This window comes from Argiope bruennichi, chromosome 10 (genome assembly GCF_947563725.1).
Source record: "Argiope bruennichi chromosome 10, qqArgBrue1.1, whole genome shotgun sequence".
Lineage (NCBI taxonomy): Eukaryota > Metazoa > Arthropoda > Arachnida > Araneae > Araneidae > Argiope > Argiope bruennichi.
Window position 1 is genome coordinate 73,637,783 of NC_079160.1, and position 17,490 is coordinate 73,655,272.

Consider the following 17,490-nt stretch of genomic DNA (forward strand, 5'->3'; position numbering starts at 1 on the left):
TAGAAATGCATGCGGTCAAATATTACGTAAAAACTAGTTAATTAGGTAATTTTCCTTTAGGTAATTTTCCTTTTTAGGTAATTTTCCTTTTGGAATTTAGGTAATTTTCCTTTTGGAATTTAGGTAATTTTCCTTTTGGAATTTATGTAATTTTCCTTTAGGTAATTTTCCTTTTTAGGTAATTTTCCTCTTGGAATTTAGGTAATTTTCCTTTTGGAATTTAGGTAATTTTCCTTTAGGTAATTTTCCTTTTTAGGTAATTTTCCTTTTGGAATTTAGGTAATTTTCCTTTTTAGGTAATTTTCCTTTTGGAATTTAGGTAATTTTCCTTTTGGAAAAAACACCCGGACTCTATACGTTCCAATATCTGCGAGATCTAATAGATATTTTATATAAACCTAATTAAATATATTGCTTCCAGCCTGCATATTATTGGTATCTTTGTTTTATGTTTATCTGGAAGGGAATTATTAGTTTATAGAATAACTCATTCATACATCCTTTCATTTTCTGTAGATAAAATCATATGCTGAAATTTCACACTCCTAGTGTCGTTTTTCAGTTATTGCAATCACATGTATACGAACAGTCAAACAGACATTTTTCTCTCGACTAAAAATTAAAAAAAAAAAAAAATCTTTTCTCTGAGATAGGCACTAGAAACCCAAATCCATGTTTCCAACTTGATATGTTTCTAAATTATCATTTTCATAGACAGACTGATAAATTGTTTGACATTATTCCAAAAAAGATTTTTAGGGAGCGGGAAGATTTAAAACGTAGAGATTTATTAAAATGTCAGTAATTTTTTTTAACCTTTACATTATTCCCGGTTTGAGTTTATTTCGTGAACCTGGAGATAAGAAATGATTTAGAAAACAGGAAATTGTTTTTTTAAAAAATTTTATTTTATGCTCTCTTACAAGGAAATCATTAGATTAATATTAAAAAAAATTTCATAATAAATCGGGGAGAGTATTTTTCTCTCAAATTTTCTCTTACTAACAAGTTTGGTATATTGCAATATAGTGAAGAAACCTATGTATGGATTTTTAAGTATTTTACTTGCTATTGCTTGGGCCCAAACTTTTCCATTAGTATACGATGTTTATGGCCAAACTTTATTCGAATTTCATTTATTCTAAATGACTGCTTGAATTACAACATTCACATATTCATGAATACGCAGAGGTTTCTGGCGGATTGAATTGAGTGAGGATAGAAACTCTCCCTCCAGTCAGTCGAATGTGAGACGAACGATATGACTGTTGAGTGGTGATGTATTAAGCTGTTGATTCTAATGCGCCTGTACCCATTTGAGTAGCGCCAAGCGTTATGGCGAGCGTATGTGAGTCAGTGGTTGCTGTGTCAAGTGAATCTGACGAGTTGGTTTCCTGCGTCAAGCGAGTTTGACGACTTTAGGTTGCTGCGTCAAGAGAATCTGACGACTTTGGTTTGCTGTGGGTAGATGGCGCCACAACAGCTGTACGAAGGTTGAAGGTTCATCGTTCGTGGTCACCAATGTCATGTATTGAATTGAGCGAGGATAGAACCTGGGACCTTGTGGTTTGCAGCCCAGTAACATAACCACAATACAAAAGCAATTGCTCATGCAGCATAGCTGTTAACTTGTTAAACTTTCACCACAGGTTCAACGCTTTGATGGAATGCATTCAAAATTTGGTACTAAGTAGATAATTCTAATGATAAATATATTTGTTTAATTGTATCCATCTAACCGTTCCCATTTAGAAATTTGCATATTCACATGGATATGGACGGATTAACAAACCTTTTATAGAGCGAATTGTACAAAGTGTAATAGAAATCACAAACTTGGCGAAAAGATACCGTATCAAATTTTATATCTGCAGCTAGTTTTATTTTTAAATTATCATGTTTACGGACCAATACTGGCTGGGACATTATTACAAAAATGGGTTTTTCAAACTCTAAGCGTTCTGAAAATAAAAGATTTCAAAGAAAAAGAGGTATGAAGCGAAATGATTTCAATCGAATTGTTTAAGGGGTGGAATGCTTTATCCTTATCAGCTTAATAAAGCAGAATATAAAAGGATAAGTAATTTATACTGTTACGAATCTGTAATGTTGCTTCCCAGCATAGTCAATTCCATCGTAGGAAAGACCGTTTTACGGTTAGCTCTATTGGATGCTGCTTGGAGGTTGGATCAATAACCACCCCTAGTTTTGGCGACTATTTGGCGATTTGACAACGAATTTGGCGACTTGGCAACAAAATGGATGATACTAGAATCTTCAAAAATTTTGGCGATAGATCTAATAGGAGCCGACATATGCTTGATTGTTCGGAACCTTCTCTGATATTCTCCGGAAACTATAAAATACCAACAGTCCAAGTCGAAGGCAATCGCGTATAGAGTCGTCTATTGGTATAGAGTCGTTTAGCGAGTCAACAGCAAATTAGTTGGATTAGTCCAGCGACGCGTAATCGTTGAGTGAAGCTCAAGCGTTTAGTGAATTGAGCTGTGTGTCAAATTTCGGAATTTTCTATAGAAGCAGCATCGAATCGTGTAAGGAGTAGCCAATCGTGTGGCAGTGAGTCGGCAGTTGGACGCAGCTAAAAGGAGGAGACAGTTTAGAATTGCAGGCAATTGGAGAGACCGTAGAGACTAGCTACATAGATTCTCTCCTCCTGCTGAGTTCTGTCTGGCCTCTTTGTGTGTTGTTGTGGTTGTTTACTACCTATTACTACTTGTGGGTTGCTGTTTTTTCTAAGTGCGCTGTGTGTATTGCTTTTCTACGTCTCGGCTGTGTATTTATCGCCTTTGTCCTAGTGTTAATTAACATCGTTATTTGTTGTTGATGCCTGATAATTGTTTTACACCATACACCCATTACCAGCAAACCTGTTGACTTTATGGACTTGGTAGTGTGGAAGTTCCGTAACAATACTTCTTGTGAAAATAGCCACTTACCTTCCCTCTGAAATACAGTTTGCATCCACACTAATGGGCAAACTAATTTGACATTAAATGAAAGAAAAAACAGAAAGAAAATCGCATAACCATTAAATTTTAATGAATAATAATGGTATGGAAAAAAAGTGTTTAACTGCTTTGCCATTAAGTCATAAAATGTTAAAATTAACTTACCTAACTCTGGCTTTCCTAGCTTCGAGCATGATAAAAGGATCCGACCTGCCCACAAAGCGGCCTTCTTCAACTTGAGCCATGTTCATGTCGAGGGTCCCTCGGAAATAGATCGCGTTCAGAAGAAGCAGGTTGGTGGATGGTGATGGTATCTGCGACAAGATCTGGGGTATGCGTCCTTCGGTATTTCTTTCGAAAAAAAGGTTGATATAGCGAGTACTCTGCTCAGCATTCATCACAAAATCCAGAGGATATACACTGGTATTATAATATCTAAATGGCAATAAGAAAAAAATGTTGTCAGTACGGAAAAAAAGTGTTTAACTGCTTTGCCATTTCTCAGTAGAAAATTTAAAAAAATCCCCAATTTAAAAAAGCTGAAATTTTTTATACCTTTCAATTTTGGAAATAAATTCCTTTTTTAATAAAAGTTTTATATCCCATTGTTGTCTTTTTTTCACTAACAACGTTAAAATCAAATCATGTGTGACAATTATTAATTTCTGAACATTTTATTTTGAATTTTAGTGAAAATAAAATATGAAACAAGTAACGCTGGATATAATTAGACAGTGCAATTCATATAAATCATTTTTATTATTTAGAATCATTTTTCAAAAATTTCCAAAAAAATGTATTACATATAGAATAAAGTGGAATCAAAGTTGATAATTGAAGCTATTTGATTAAATATATTTCTTATAAATATAAATATTTCTAAAGAAATAAAAAGGAAAATAAAAACCACAGCAAATGCACATTATGTCTGAGAAAAATAACTACATAGATTCAACCGGATTAAAACAATTTTTTTTTACTTATTCTTCATAGTGGTTTAGTTTCATTTTTTTTTCAAACTAATCTAAACATTTTATTTACTTTTTTAACTATATTTTTATTATTTTCTTCTATTCGACTTTAATTTCTGATGTCCCGAAGGATCTTAATGTAAATGAAACAGCTATCTATTCTCGGTTTTTCCCTTTTAGAGACCTTCGATTTTATATAGCAATTTCCTACTGTATGTTTTACTTCGAGACCGCCCCAAATCTTTCAGTTAGGCTTCAACTTGGGCAGATTTGGATTTTGCAATCTCTGCTATGAAATCAGCAAAGACTTCAAATTTATAACTTCAAATTTTTATATTCACTTGGCTTTATACAGAAATACTGAAAATAAATTCAAGTCGTTCCGATTTATATTTCATACAAGACGGATTTGCAGTAATTTTAATTATATTACACAAAATACTATTTTTATGTAACAGTATTAAAACGCCTCTATATGATATAAGACAACTATAAAAAGTGTAATATATTTCATTGTTAAATAAATATGGTTAATTTCTGAGTCACTTCATCAGAGTATTAATTTAATATGTAAAGGAAACCTGTCAAAAGAAAATTCGTAATGATTTTATGAAAATACGAAGAAAAGCAATTTTTTTTCCCATCCAATAATAATAAAACATGTAATAAAAAGCTTTAAGGAAATATTCCAGAAAATTCGAAATGATGTTATGATAATCGAAAGAATAATAAATTCCCACGCTACCGCTACAGGATATTTTTACAATATGTGTAGGAAATTTTAATGAAATTTTCTAAAGGAAAATTCGAAATAATGTTATGAAAATACAAAGAATAGCAATGTTCGTTTTTCATTTTATAAGAATATTACATACAATAAATAAAAGAAGTTTGAAAAAAAACTATTTCAAAAGAATATTCGAAATAAAATTATGAAAATTCGAAGAATTTCGAAATTCTTTTTTCATCCTATAAAAAATATAAAGTAAGTATAAAAAACTATAAGAAATTATTTCAGAAAAATATTTACTGAAGAAAATATTTCAAAAGAAAAATCGAAATAATGTTTTGACATTCCAAAGAATAACACATTTATTTTGTTATTCTACGTGTAATATGTATAAAAAAACTTAAAGAAAACATTTTAAAAGAATATTATAAAAATTGAAAGAATAATAAATTTTTTGTCACAAGAATAGACAGTTAAAGTAATATGCACAGGGAACTTTAAGAAAACAAATTAAGAAACTTTCAAAAGGAATTCGAAATGATGCTATGGAAATTCGAAGAAAATCAACATTTGTTTCTCATTTTATGAGAATATTTATTACGCGTAATAAATGTAAGATGCTTAAAGGAAATATTTCGAAAGAATATTCGAAATGATGTTATGAAAAACAAAACAAAAAAAAAGCAAAATTCCTTTTTTTATTCCATAAGAATATTACATGTAATAAGTATAAAAAGCTTTACGAAAATATTTCAAAAGCACATTCGAAATGATATAAAAATCTCAAGAGCAATAAATTTCTGTTCTGCTCAATAATATATTAATGTAATATGCACAGGAAACTTTAAAAAAATGTATTTCAATATAAAATTTGAAATAATGTTATAAAAATCGAGAAAATAGTAAACTGTTATGTCATCTCAACATGATATTAATGTAATATATAAAAACAACTTAAAGGAAGTATTTCAGAAACAAATTCGAAGTCATATATTGATAATCAGAAGAATAAAAAAATTTTTTTGTCATTTTATTACTATTTACGGACTACATATATAAAGAAAAACCATGAAATATTTAAAAGAATATTGGAAATTATATTATAAAAATCAAAAGAATAGTAAATTTTTACGCTGCCTCAACTGTATATTAATGTAATAAGCATACGAAGCTTTATGGAAATATTTCAATAGAAAATTCGAAATTATTTTATGAAAATCCAAAAAATAGCAAACTGCTGTGTCAACTCATTATAATTTGAATGAAATGTGTATGAAAGGAAGTATAAATTTAAAGTGATGTTATGATTATCAGATGTAAGAAAATTTCTTTTGTCGTCTTATATATCTTTATTACGAGTTAAAAAAAAGACTAGAAAATATTTCAAACTAATATTCGAAATTATGCTCTATCAGTCTCAGGGATTTTTAATTATAATTTTTTCCCATGAAGATGCTAGGAAAAATAATTCTTGAAGCATTATTCAAAAACTACTTTAAAGTACATCACAAATTATATAACAAACATTTCGAGAACTAGAGAATATCCAATGCCACCCAACAGGATATTATATAAAAGCCCTAAAGGAAACGATCAGTGTTCTAGATGCTCTCAGTGCGTTCGTTCTAATACGCCATATTGGGCGTTATAATTAAACTGTCGTATTGTTCCGAATGTCAGCGGTTGCAGTGACGCATTTCATGTTAAAAGAAATTAAAGAGCAGTTAACGCCCACGCACTGGGTTTCGACTGCCAACTCCATCGCTGCACCTGAGAGAATATGCATCGAAATGGTGGTAGATCACGGGAAATATATACAGCTCAGATACCGGTACAGTTTGTTTATTACAATGAAAGGCGTATCTCTTTAATATTGCTTTAATTGCAAATGTCAAATAGAGAAAGAAAACACTCATGATATATTATTGCTATAAGTGATGTGTTAAATTAAGGTTTTTTTAATTAAGAATTTGTGAGTGGATAGTATAAGATACTTGGAATTAAATTTGTTGATCCAATCTCCTCTTAATATTATCGTATACAGTAGAGTTCTAATTATCTGAACTGCGGCTATCCGGATCCCAATAATCCAAATCGCTTTGAGAAGGGAAAAATAAACCGCAAACGAGATATTTCAGAACAAAATGAGTAAAAAAAAAAAAAAAAAGAAAGAACTGATTTTGACTAGTATGTTAAAGATGTGATATATTAATACAAGTATATAACAGTTAACAATGATTTAAACCATGCTATTTACGCTTTCATGTTTATTATTTTTATCTTCTTGTTTATATGTAAAGCCAATCGCCTTTAGCGACCAATTAGTTCTCCAGGATTAATATCTGTTAAAAATTTCAATTAAATATTTTGTGATATAACTTGATCTTCGTGGCTTCCTCGGTAAAATATTTTTTAAATTCAAATTTTGATAGACATCTAACTCGCACTATTTTTTTAAAAAAAACTTTTCTGCTATTATGTTCAATGTGCTAAGAGTTTTCTAAATTTTCTGTCTATATCTTTATACATCCAATTGCATCAGAAAGAAAGAATGAATGAATGTTTATACAAATGACACAGTTCATAAAAAAAATCATCATTGCTTGATTCTGAAGTTATTCTAAGTACAATAATGCTTTAAAATTTTTATAAAAAGTAATTTTATTATTGAAACCTATAAGCATGGAAAATTAGGCTCACTCTTCATATCTTAATCATCAACCATGGAAAAAAGTCAGGACAAAATATTGTAAGTATAAAATACGCATAATTTTTTTTTTGAAAATTATTTAAAAATAAGGGGAAAAGTTAACGCTAAGAAATTTGGTATTGTTGGAACGAAAATCCTTTGAATTCTAAGATGACATACAATTATTTTTTTGCGCCGTAATATTTTCAGACGTCATGGTGAGAAAAAAAATTTCAAAAAAATTCATTTTTTTTATTAAAATTTTATAGTTTTCCACATTTCCACCTTTTAAAGTACATATGTGCCTAATTAGTATCTACCAAACAATTTATCCCACTAAGAGTCAACATCTGCCAGACACGCATACACATTATTCTTTAATATTAGTGGAAAATGGTTAAAATTACATTATCATATTTGTTAACGATTACGATGGATTTTCTAATTATCAAATCGATACTTTTTAAACTAATTTCATTCTCCCTTCCCTTTAAAATGATTTCCTTCCATCCATAATCAAATAACCCGGATGTGCGACATCTGAATCGGGTTTGGTCCAAATTAATTTGGATAATTAGAGTTCTAATGTATTTCTAAGGCGTGATGCGTTATTTGGCTTTATTACATTACGTGCATTTTGGTCCAAAAATCCAGAAAGATTTAAAATTTTGAGATCATCATGAGTTTATCTAGTAACAAGTTTATGTTTATCTAGTAATGTGTAACTCGTAGCTTGTAACTATTTCTCGTTTTGTTTTTATTTTCTCGTAGGCAGTACGGAAAACCCTGACGAATCTAATTTTTTCAGGCCAGTTCTAAAAACATATTTTTTGGAATTATGTCTGTCTATTCTGTCTATTGATCTTGAACAATATAACATAAACTATGGGAAGTGGTCTCCACAAAACGTTCTCGCATTCTCTCTAATAAAGGTGTTATCCCAGAGAACGCCTTGTATAGTATTGGCGTACAATAATTAAGAAATTTTAAATTTTGACGTGAATTTAGCCTTCTTTAGAATCTTTTTTGTGTTCTTTGGCGAATTATTTGGCGATTTTTTTCCTAGCATGCTATAAATAACATCCGAAAATCGTATTTCTGTTTTAAACGAGTTTTTCCCCAATAATTGAAAAAAAAATGACTCAAAATTGCACTTGTAGTCACAAAATTTCATACCAAATTTGATATATTTAGGTCATTGCGTTTTTGAATTATGTTTACATGTTTCTAAAAATACAGACCGACAGAAGGCGAACCGTTTGTTGGATTTGGCTCAAAATTTGATTGGTGTCTACACTATACATGTTAAATTTACACGCTGAATTTTATCTATCCAAATATCTTCGTTATGTAGTTATCGTGTTAAATTGTATTCGAACAGCTGGAAAGACAGACTTTCTCTGAGAGGATTTTGCTCAAAATTTCATATAAATCTATAAATGTGATATAAAAATCGTACACCAATTTTTATCCATCTAGATCAGAGCTTTTTTGTGTTATCTTTGTTACAGATAAATAGACAGACAGACGCGCATTTTCTAAAAATGTTTTTTTCGAACTCAGGGAGACGAAAAACGTATACGAAACGTTTTTCTACGTATACGAAAAAGTACAAAATAAAGAGCTATCGGATCATAACTTGTTCACCAATGTTTCAGATATCTGTGAAATTTGGGGTGAAATCTGTCTATAGAAGTATGTCTGTTCGTCAGTCTGTATCTATGAGAATATAATAATTGAAAAAATTTTAAATCGAAATGGATGAAATTATATATGCAACATTAAGCACATGTGCTTATATTATTATCAGAATTGTAAATTTGCATAAAATATTGGACTGAATTCGTCAAATGGTTGAATGTCTGTTGACTCTGTATTTGGGATTAGGTGACCTCTATATTCAAAAGCTGATCGACTAGACAAAGGAAACTTGGTCTGTAGTCTTGTTGCCAACATTATTATAAGATAGTATGAAAATAATACGTTTTTATCCGCAAGAAAATTCCAAAACTGTTTAATATTTTACTGCAATGTGTTTCCTTCGATGATTGATGCAATAAGGGTTTAAATAATTTTATATACCTTTAACAACTACTCAATATCCTAAAACTGAACATCAGAAACAAAATCTCGACAACAGTTTAAGCCGAAAAGATCTCTTATATAGCGAATTAATTATTTTCCTTATTAAATCTGCCAACAGTTTTACTGCAGCTGCCGTGGATAATCAGTCATGTTAAATTACGTCGAGATTGACACTTCTCAGTTTATTATTTAGGAACATTTAATTAGTATCAATTATCTAAATTTTAAATCCGTTCTTTAAGTGAAACTTTGTAGTGATAACTTAATAATTTTAGCAATGCAAGACAAGTGCACTTAAGGTAAAATAAAAATATAAAAAGAGTAAAATGTTGGAAAAAGACAACAAATTCGAAAAGTAAACTCTCTAATAATTGGAATTGAAATTTGAAAACGTGAATTGTATTAGTGCAAAAATAACATGCTTTCTTGTCATATATTTACTAACGTTTTATGAACAATTATTAAGATATCTTAATTTTAACCTTACAGATACTCGTTTAGTACAATTTTTTGTTTGTTATTTATCTAACTTAATGTACTACTGTTTTTGTTTAGTGTGAAACTGCTTTAACTTTTTGTTGAATTTTAGAATTATAAAAAAAGATTGGGAAACTATAAAAATATAGTTAGTGTTTAATTAATGTTTCATTTATAAACATCAGCATATGTTCTATGTTAAAAGCTTTTGACTAATTTTAGTTGAATGATTTATTCTATGATTGTTTTGCTTTTAAACTAATTTATCCATAATACATTTGGATTCCATATCGAGATGGAGTTTGAATTTGAGATTTCTCTTTATTGGCTTTTTTATGTATCATATATTTAACAAGTCAATGATTCTATTAAGGAGAAAAAATTAAAAATGGGCATGTTTTTTTTTTTTTTGGTGTTTTTTGGCGACAAGAGCCAACCTTGGCTAAACTGCGCCAATCACATGTTAGAAAATGGGTAAGAAGCAGGGTGTTAACATTTCTATTTGTATGTCATTAAAAGAGCTGTTATTATAGTTTTGAATAATATTCCGCTGTAACACCATTTCCATTTAAAACAAAATTTGCTCGATGTAAAATTATTTTGACCTTTCTGCAATAATTTGAATAAACATTTAAATTCCCTCGATGTTTAGGAATTAATCTAAGGAAAAAACTAAATTCATGCTCACGCGATACATTTCAAATATACCGCGCCAATTTAATTTTGAAATCCATTCACGATTTCTTTTATTTGCTAGTTGCTATAGCATTACGTCTTGCAGAATACACATATTTAGATGACGACCTATTTATCTTTATTATGTGAATACGAAATTCCGTAAATTGACTCAGTTCAATTCGCATCATTAAATTTATGACACTAAATTAATGAATTTGGAAACGCATTTTACTGCCTTATCGGCATTCTAATTTTTCAAATAAAAAGGAAATATCTTTTGAGGATGATTTCCCCAGCTATAATTTGTAATATTTTATTTATTTCATATCTAGCAGACTTTGATGACTACTTTTGCTTTGCAAGTATATTGGTTGTCTGTTGCATAAATTAAATCTATTTTATTTAGATTTGCTTGAACAGGTTTTTGTAACAGACATTTGACCTACGCCTCTTTAGGAGTTTTATGCATGCTCTGTTCGCTATGTTCCGGGATTCAACATAATTATCAGCCCTTGATATATCTTACAATTTCAGTTTATTGTTAAAACTGCAAGTATATAAAATTCGACTCATACAACAGCTTTTTAATTAAGTTTAAAGATTTAAAGTTGCGGATTTAAGCATTTTGGATCGATGCAAAGCATATTATAGCGAAACCCCTCTTTCAATAACTGGTCAACTGGTTTTTAATTTAATCAACATATTAATAATTTCTATTATTTAATTTTTGAGAAATTAATTGATTAATTGAAAGTATTGAGTAATTAATTATGTGTGTTAGTATATTATTAATCATTAATTAGATATTTGTTAATTATTTCCTTATTTTGAAATAAAAGCATATAATTAGTATAAAAAATTAAAAGGGAGTAATAAATTTCAATTAATATATCATTAGAACTTACTATTTTATAAGGCCTTTCACGTGAAATATAGTATAATTAATTAATATTCAAATTTATTATAAAAAGGTAATTACTGTTTGCTTAATAATACAATCTAAACGCTTGTTCTAGTCTCAATACTTTGCAATTCATAGAATTTGCAATTTTCTTAAGTTTATTTATGTGGCATCTTGGCGCAAACGATATTTTATTAATGAATCTGCCAACTGCTTCTCCACAGCCCACTAGCCCTATGCAGAAAAATAGATCACTAAATATATCCATAAAAATATTTAAAGGGTTTCTCTGTATCAGATATATATTATGATTTGATTAGTATTTTGTTTATAAATACAACCAAAAAATAAATTAGGCAGAAAGCAAAATAACAAAAACGTCAAATTTAAAAGCAACGAAATATTTTTTATACGTCAAATTGAGTAAGAGGGATAAATTTCAATATTTAAAAGTGGACAATCTATGTAAATTAATGTAATTCTTATAATAAAATGAATTTTTACAGAGTAAGCAAGACCTTTTTTATTTTCTCGTATATGAAGTATAAATAAAGTATTGCAATCGTCCAAAAATTCGAACTCAAGATTTTAGCGGATCTCGAGTTTTAGATCTCCTTGATCTCCCTAACGAATTTCCAAGTTTCAATCTTCGCTAAGTTCAAAACCACATTTTTGACACCATGTCTATACGTCTGTGACTAACATAACTCAAAAACGGCTTGAGATAAACGAATTTATTTTAGAATATCTTTTTTATAAATTGATTAGAATATCAGATTTGTAGTTTTCTATAAAATTTTATGTAAAATCCATTTAGAGTAAGTTTATCTGCTTGGTTGTTCGAATATAAATTAACACAATAACTAGAAAACGAAGAGAGCCAGATGGATAAATTTGGCGATTAATACAGGATTAATCGCCGAAAAAAAAACTCGCCAAGGATCTTCCGAGAGATTCAGTAAAATTGCTAATTTACGCTAAAGGTTAATATTGCGTAACTATTGTAAGCCAAAACCATGCAAGACGTTCTCTGCCTTACCCAAGGTCCACAATTATTTGATGAAGGTAGGGGTAGCTTCACTATTAGAAAATAGGCGAGAAAGTTTGGAGGAGACTACTCGTGCAGTTTTAAAAGTAGTTAGCTTTAGAGGATGTAACATGTTTATTCTGGAGTACAAGGACATCATTTCCCCCAAGGTCGTCTTGTTTTATTTTTTCCCCCTCTTCCAAACGATTTAATCAAGCAGCTGCCAAAAATAAAATGAATCATTCATTTACTATAATGTATTTTTGCATGATGCATTTTTAGATCTTGTTTAAAAAAACAGAGAGAATGGAAAAACAACTATTTCAGAAAATGGCCGATGGGAATGATTAATTTTTAGAAATGTAGTTATTTAAATATACAATTGTTCTAAGAAACAAAATAATTATATGAAGAAAAAATTACATAAACAAATAAACAAAATTTTAAATATTGAATTCACTATTTTTTATGAAACATTTACTAAATCTTTCTCTATTTGATTATGCAAAAATCGGAAATGTTATATATTTTTTTCAACATGGGTGATAAAACACATTTATTGCAACATTAACTTATCGAACTATATTTAGAATCGTTAAAATATAGTTTTCTTATGAACATAAAAACAGTAAAAAGAAAAAAGAAATTTAAAATAAAATTATGTATACAAACCCAAGGAAGAAATAAATTCAACGGAATATAATAGCTTTCAATAAAGCCGTTTTTGCACTTAAATATGCTGTGATCCACATAATAAGAGAAATACAGGTTTTAAAAATTATCTTATTTTTAACAAATTTTCTTTCAAATGATTAACAGCTTTGCAGGGCAATTTTTTCCAATCAAACTTTGAGGCAGTTGTTTGTATTGAAAAAAAGATAATTTCTAGATTTTAATATATTCATATCATTTTGTTTTTTACACACTATCATTTAACTTGAATTACTTTATTTTCATAAAGATGAACTCTTGCAAAATTAATTCAATCATTTTTTTATCTAAGATAATTTCTAAAATTTTAACATTTTCGCGTTCTCGGTATTTAACCGGCTGATTTAACTGAATTTTGGTTCAATATTAATGGCGTCACTTCTTAGTGAATTTTAAGAAATCAGGATACCAGAGAATTTATAATATAGAATCATTAATTTAAGATTTAAAATAATTAATAATATCAGCTAATAACTAACTAAATAACTAACTAAATAAAAGAATTTTAATCCTAATGTTAAAAAAAATATCTTAATCTTAAAAGTAAAAGAATCCGAATGTTTTTAGTTTCAATAATAAAAGTTGTATTTTTAAACATTGTTTCATTAAATTCATTTTTATATACGAAGAACACGCATAGGCAATACGAAGAGCATGCATCAATCGCTTAAAATCTGATTTCAACGTTTTGATGAATTTGGAAATATTAGATTTCGCTAAATTTAAAGCCGTTCATTTTTTCTAAAATGTAATTTAATAAAAAATGAATACCAACAATCAAATAAAGAAAAGTAATTTTTTTATAAAGAAAAAGTTGTTTACATTTTTTAATGGCCATGTGATGATGAGTAGATCTGATAAAATTAAATCTTTGTTTCCTAAAAAAACTAAATTAAAAAATTGAATTTAGTAATTGGCTTACCTGTTGAGTAGAAACTGATAAGGATAATGCACCGCAAAATGCCTCTGGATATAGACATTATCGATGATTTTCAAAACATTATCTTCTCCGTGGGATCTCTTAGCGCCCAAAAAGACCTCATCAAGAGGTGTCAGGTTCAGTCCAAGATGGGCAATAAGATCATGATAAGCCAGGTGAACCTCTTGAGGATGAAGGCCCCACAGATACAGAGCTTGTCGCAGGGCCATGGCCGTGTTTCCCTCGGCCCCCAGAAGAACCATGGCCAGGGACGACCCGATGCAGAAAGGGCACAAGGCCACATTCTCATCGGTGACATTAAGGGCTCTGTAGAGGTCGATGCCGAATTGGTTTGTTGAAAAGGCCATCTTGCGCATCGTGAAGGTTACAGTTTGAGAGCCTGAACCCTGGCATAGGCAGGTAGCAAACAGGGACGTGAGGAATGTCGTTAAAATGAGAATGGTCATTGTGATTGATAGGAACTTGAACCTAATAAGAAGAAGAAAAGAAAAGAACATTCAATAAGCTTATAAATAATGTGCGTTTATAATAAATATTTTTGACCAGTCGCCTTTAACGATCATCTGGAACGCTGGAGACATTGGTTATATTTAATTTCAGTTAAACCGTTTAGATTTAACTTCGTATGCATCATTCTGTCAAATTTTTAGACATTAAAGTCGTTTTATTTTAATTTTTTCATTAATGTTGTGTCTATTGTGTATATGAACTTTTATAATATAAACCAAACCCATGACATCATTGCGCTATTAAAAACTTAAATGTAAGGTTCATTTATTTTCTAAATTTCGCGGTATTGTAACTTTATTATTTATTTTTTTATTCCTCTTATAAACTATACGGTTAGTAAACTGAATCTTTCTGTTTTTAGCTTTCAACAATGGTGGAAAATTCAGCGACTAAATATTTGATGAAGCAATGAAAATGGTTTGAAATTCAGGACAAAAATAAAATCTATTGTTGAAAATTAGGCAAAAAAATATATATACTTTCAAAGAAGTTGCCAAAATTTTGAAACAATTTGCGAATATTAAATTGGCATCATTTAAAAGGTAATTTTTTGGAAAGATCATTGAATTTTGTATTATATGAATCCCATAAAATGCTATATCTGTTGAAGTTACCATGCGGAACAAAAGGAGAAGAAAAAAACTGACACATTAGGTTGTCAAGATCTTGATAACGAATGACAACATACAACGGTAAGTAAATACAACAGTCTGTTACCAACATTTGTATATGAACTTGTTTAGCCGCAGCCTATATAGATGTATATAAATCATTTTTGTGCTATAATAATTTTCAGATATTATAGTGGAAAAAACGTCAAACTTTCATTTTGAAGTGTGCATTCCTACCCTCCAAAGTATATATATGTAACAAGTTCTTTGTTCTATATCAGTCAGTCTGATCTGTAGAACGCCAGCATCTACACATACAAATACATGCATACATTTGTTTTTGTTATTACTTTGACATTTCAAAACAAAACCAAAAGGGGTTTTTTTCGTAAAATGTAGGACCTAAACGAGACTTTGTAAATGTTAATAGCCTTTCTGATAAAACTATCGATTTTTAATATTTCTGTAGAATCTTCTGGTTGAGATGATATAGATTAACAGAAATCCAAATCAGTTTTCTATTGAAAATTTAGAAAGCATGAAGCGTGTGTGCCAATGAGGGGAAGGGGGCTAACTATATGTAGTTGTTTCAAATTTTTTTCATTTTTTTCGCTAATTTAATTACTTTAAAATTAATCACTAGGTTTGTATTTGACCTAGACCTAGTTCTAGCTTTGATCCGCTCGCCATATTTTTACCTTATACCTCATCAAATTTTAAATTATTTACATTAAGAATAAATAAAAGAATTCTCGGTTTTTTAACGCAATGCAAGTCGATTCCATTTTAAAAAGTGCTTACAATTGCATTCTTCAAATAACTTTTTTAAGTATAGGATCCATTTAGGTATTTAATCAAATTTTAAATAATATCTAGGCTCTGTTATTTTCTATATCAATGATGTTGCCAACTAATTCTTTTAATTTAATTATAATTAAAATGATGCTGCTATTTGAAGAATTACACATGCTTTTGTTTCTCTTTAAATGACCTTAAGATTGGATATTTCCAGATTTGGAAACCGATTCCGCCAAAAATTCGCCATATTTGTAAGTTACTACACTCTAAAATAGAAATGCAACCCTCTCCATACTAAACAATTTTTCAAACGTGATTATCGAATAACAATGGATTAACTGTAACAATTAACTTATGAATACAATTAATCGTTTTATACGGTATTTCGGAGAATGCCTGAAAGATAAAAAATACACTGACGCGAACAGAAGTTTAGATATATATATATAAAAAAAATGTTTTCTGAAATTGTAAAGCAAAATTCCTATACATTCTCTGAAAAATAAGATTTCTTTTATGTTTTTTCGAACTGAAAACAAAAAAGTGTATAACCTTATTTAAATTTATTTAATTTTAATTAAATAGTTACAATATTCATAACAATAGCGAAAAAAAACTTATTATTTTTATTGAAACATAATATTTATCATTCTCGTTTTTAATTACATATTACTGAAACTCTTAACAATAAATTCACATATTCTTTAATTATTAATTCTCACATTCCTTAACTATAAAATCACATATCGATCGCAACCATTCAGTTTAATAATGTTTTAATTGCAATTTAGAAACAGCTCTTTCAAACAAATCCAAATACTTTTGCAACAAAAAATTATTACTAAAAAGCCATTTTAATCATGTAATGTAAATTAGTATCAAATCAATTCTCTTGAATATCAAGTGTAAATGATTTAAATGATTTTTTTTTCTTTTCAATTATGCATAAATGTTCATTTCTTTTAATATAAAATGAATTTAATAAACTGATCAACATAGCTGATGTAGTGTTTTAAACTAAAATAATTCTTGAAGTTAAATTCCAATGTTATGCAGAAACTCATTTTAATTTTATTTATATGATGATAAAGTATTTTTATCCACGAAAATAAAGTATTATAATTGATTTTTAAAACAAGTTGACCTCAAATGTTGAATTATCGTCTTTTTTTTTTAATTCAAGAATCTTAAAAGCCATTTTGGAATTAAGTTAGTATATCAGTCCATCTTTGTAAGAGTTGGTTCAAAAATGTTTTACCAAACAATTCTTTTTAAAAGACATTTAGTTTGAGGTATTTGTGGAATTTTCCTATAAAGTCATTCTTATACGTGTCATCCTCATAAATCATCAATTTAATTGATTGAATAAATTTGATGTTTGATCTAAAAACAT

General features: G+C 29.0%; 1 protein-coding gene across 1 annotated transcript in view; it reads right to left on the bottom strand.

The window, feature by feature from the left end:
• LOC129987594 (leukocyte elastase inhibitor A-like) overlaps positions 1-17,490 on the bottom strand; it is a 47,065-nt gene that overhangs the window by 12,069 nt on the left and 17,506 nt on the right. Inside the window, exons 2-3 of the mRNA XM_056095555.1 lie at positions 14,161-14,646; positions 3,135-3,404 (exon numbers count right to left, since the gene is read on the bottom strand). Coding sequence (XP_055951530.1) covers positions 3,135-3,404; positions 14,161-14,624 — 734 coding nt within the window. The 5' untranslated portion in view covers positions 14,625-14,646. The remainder of the gene's footprint in view (positions 1-3,134; positions 3,405-14,160; positions 14,647-17,490) is intronic.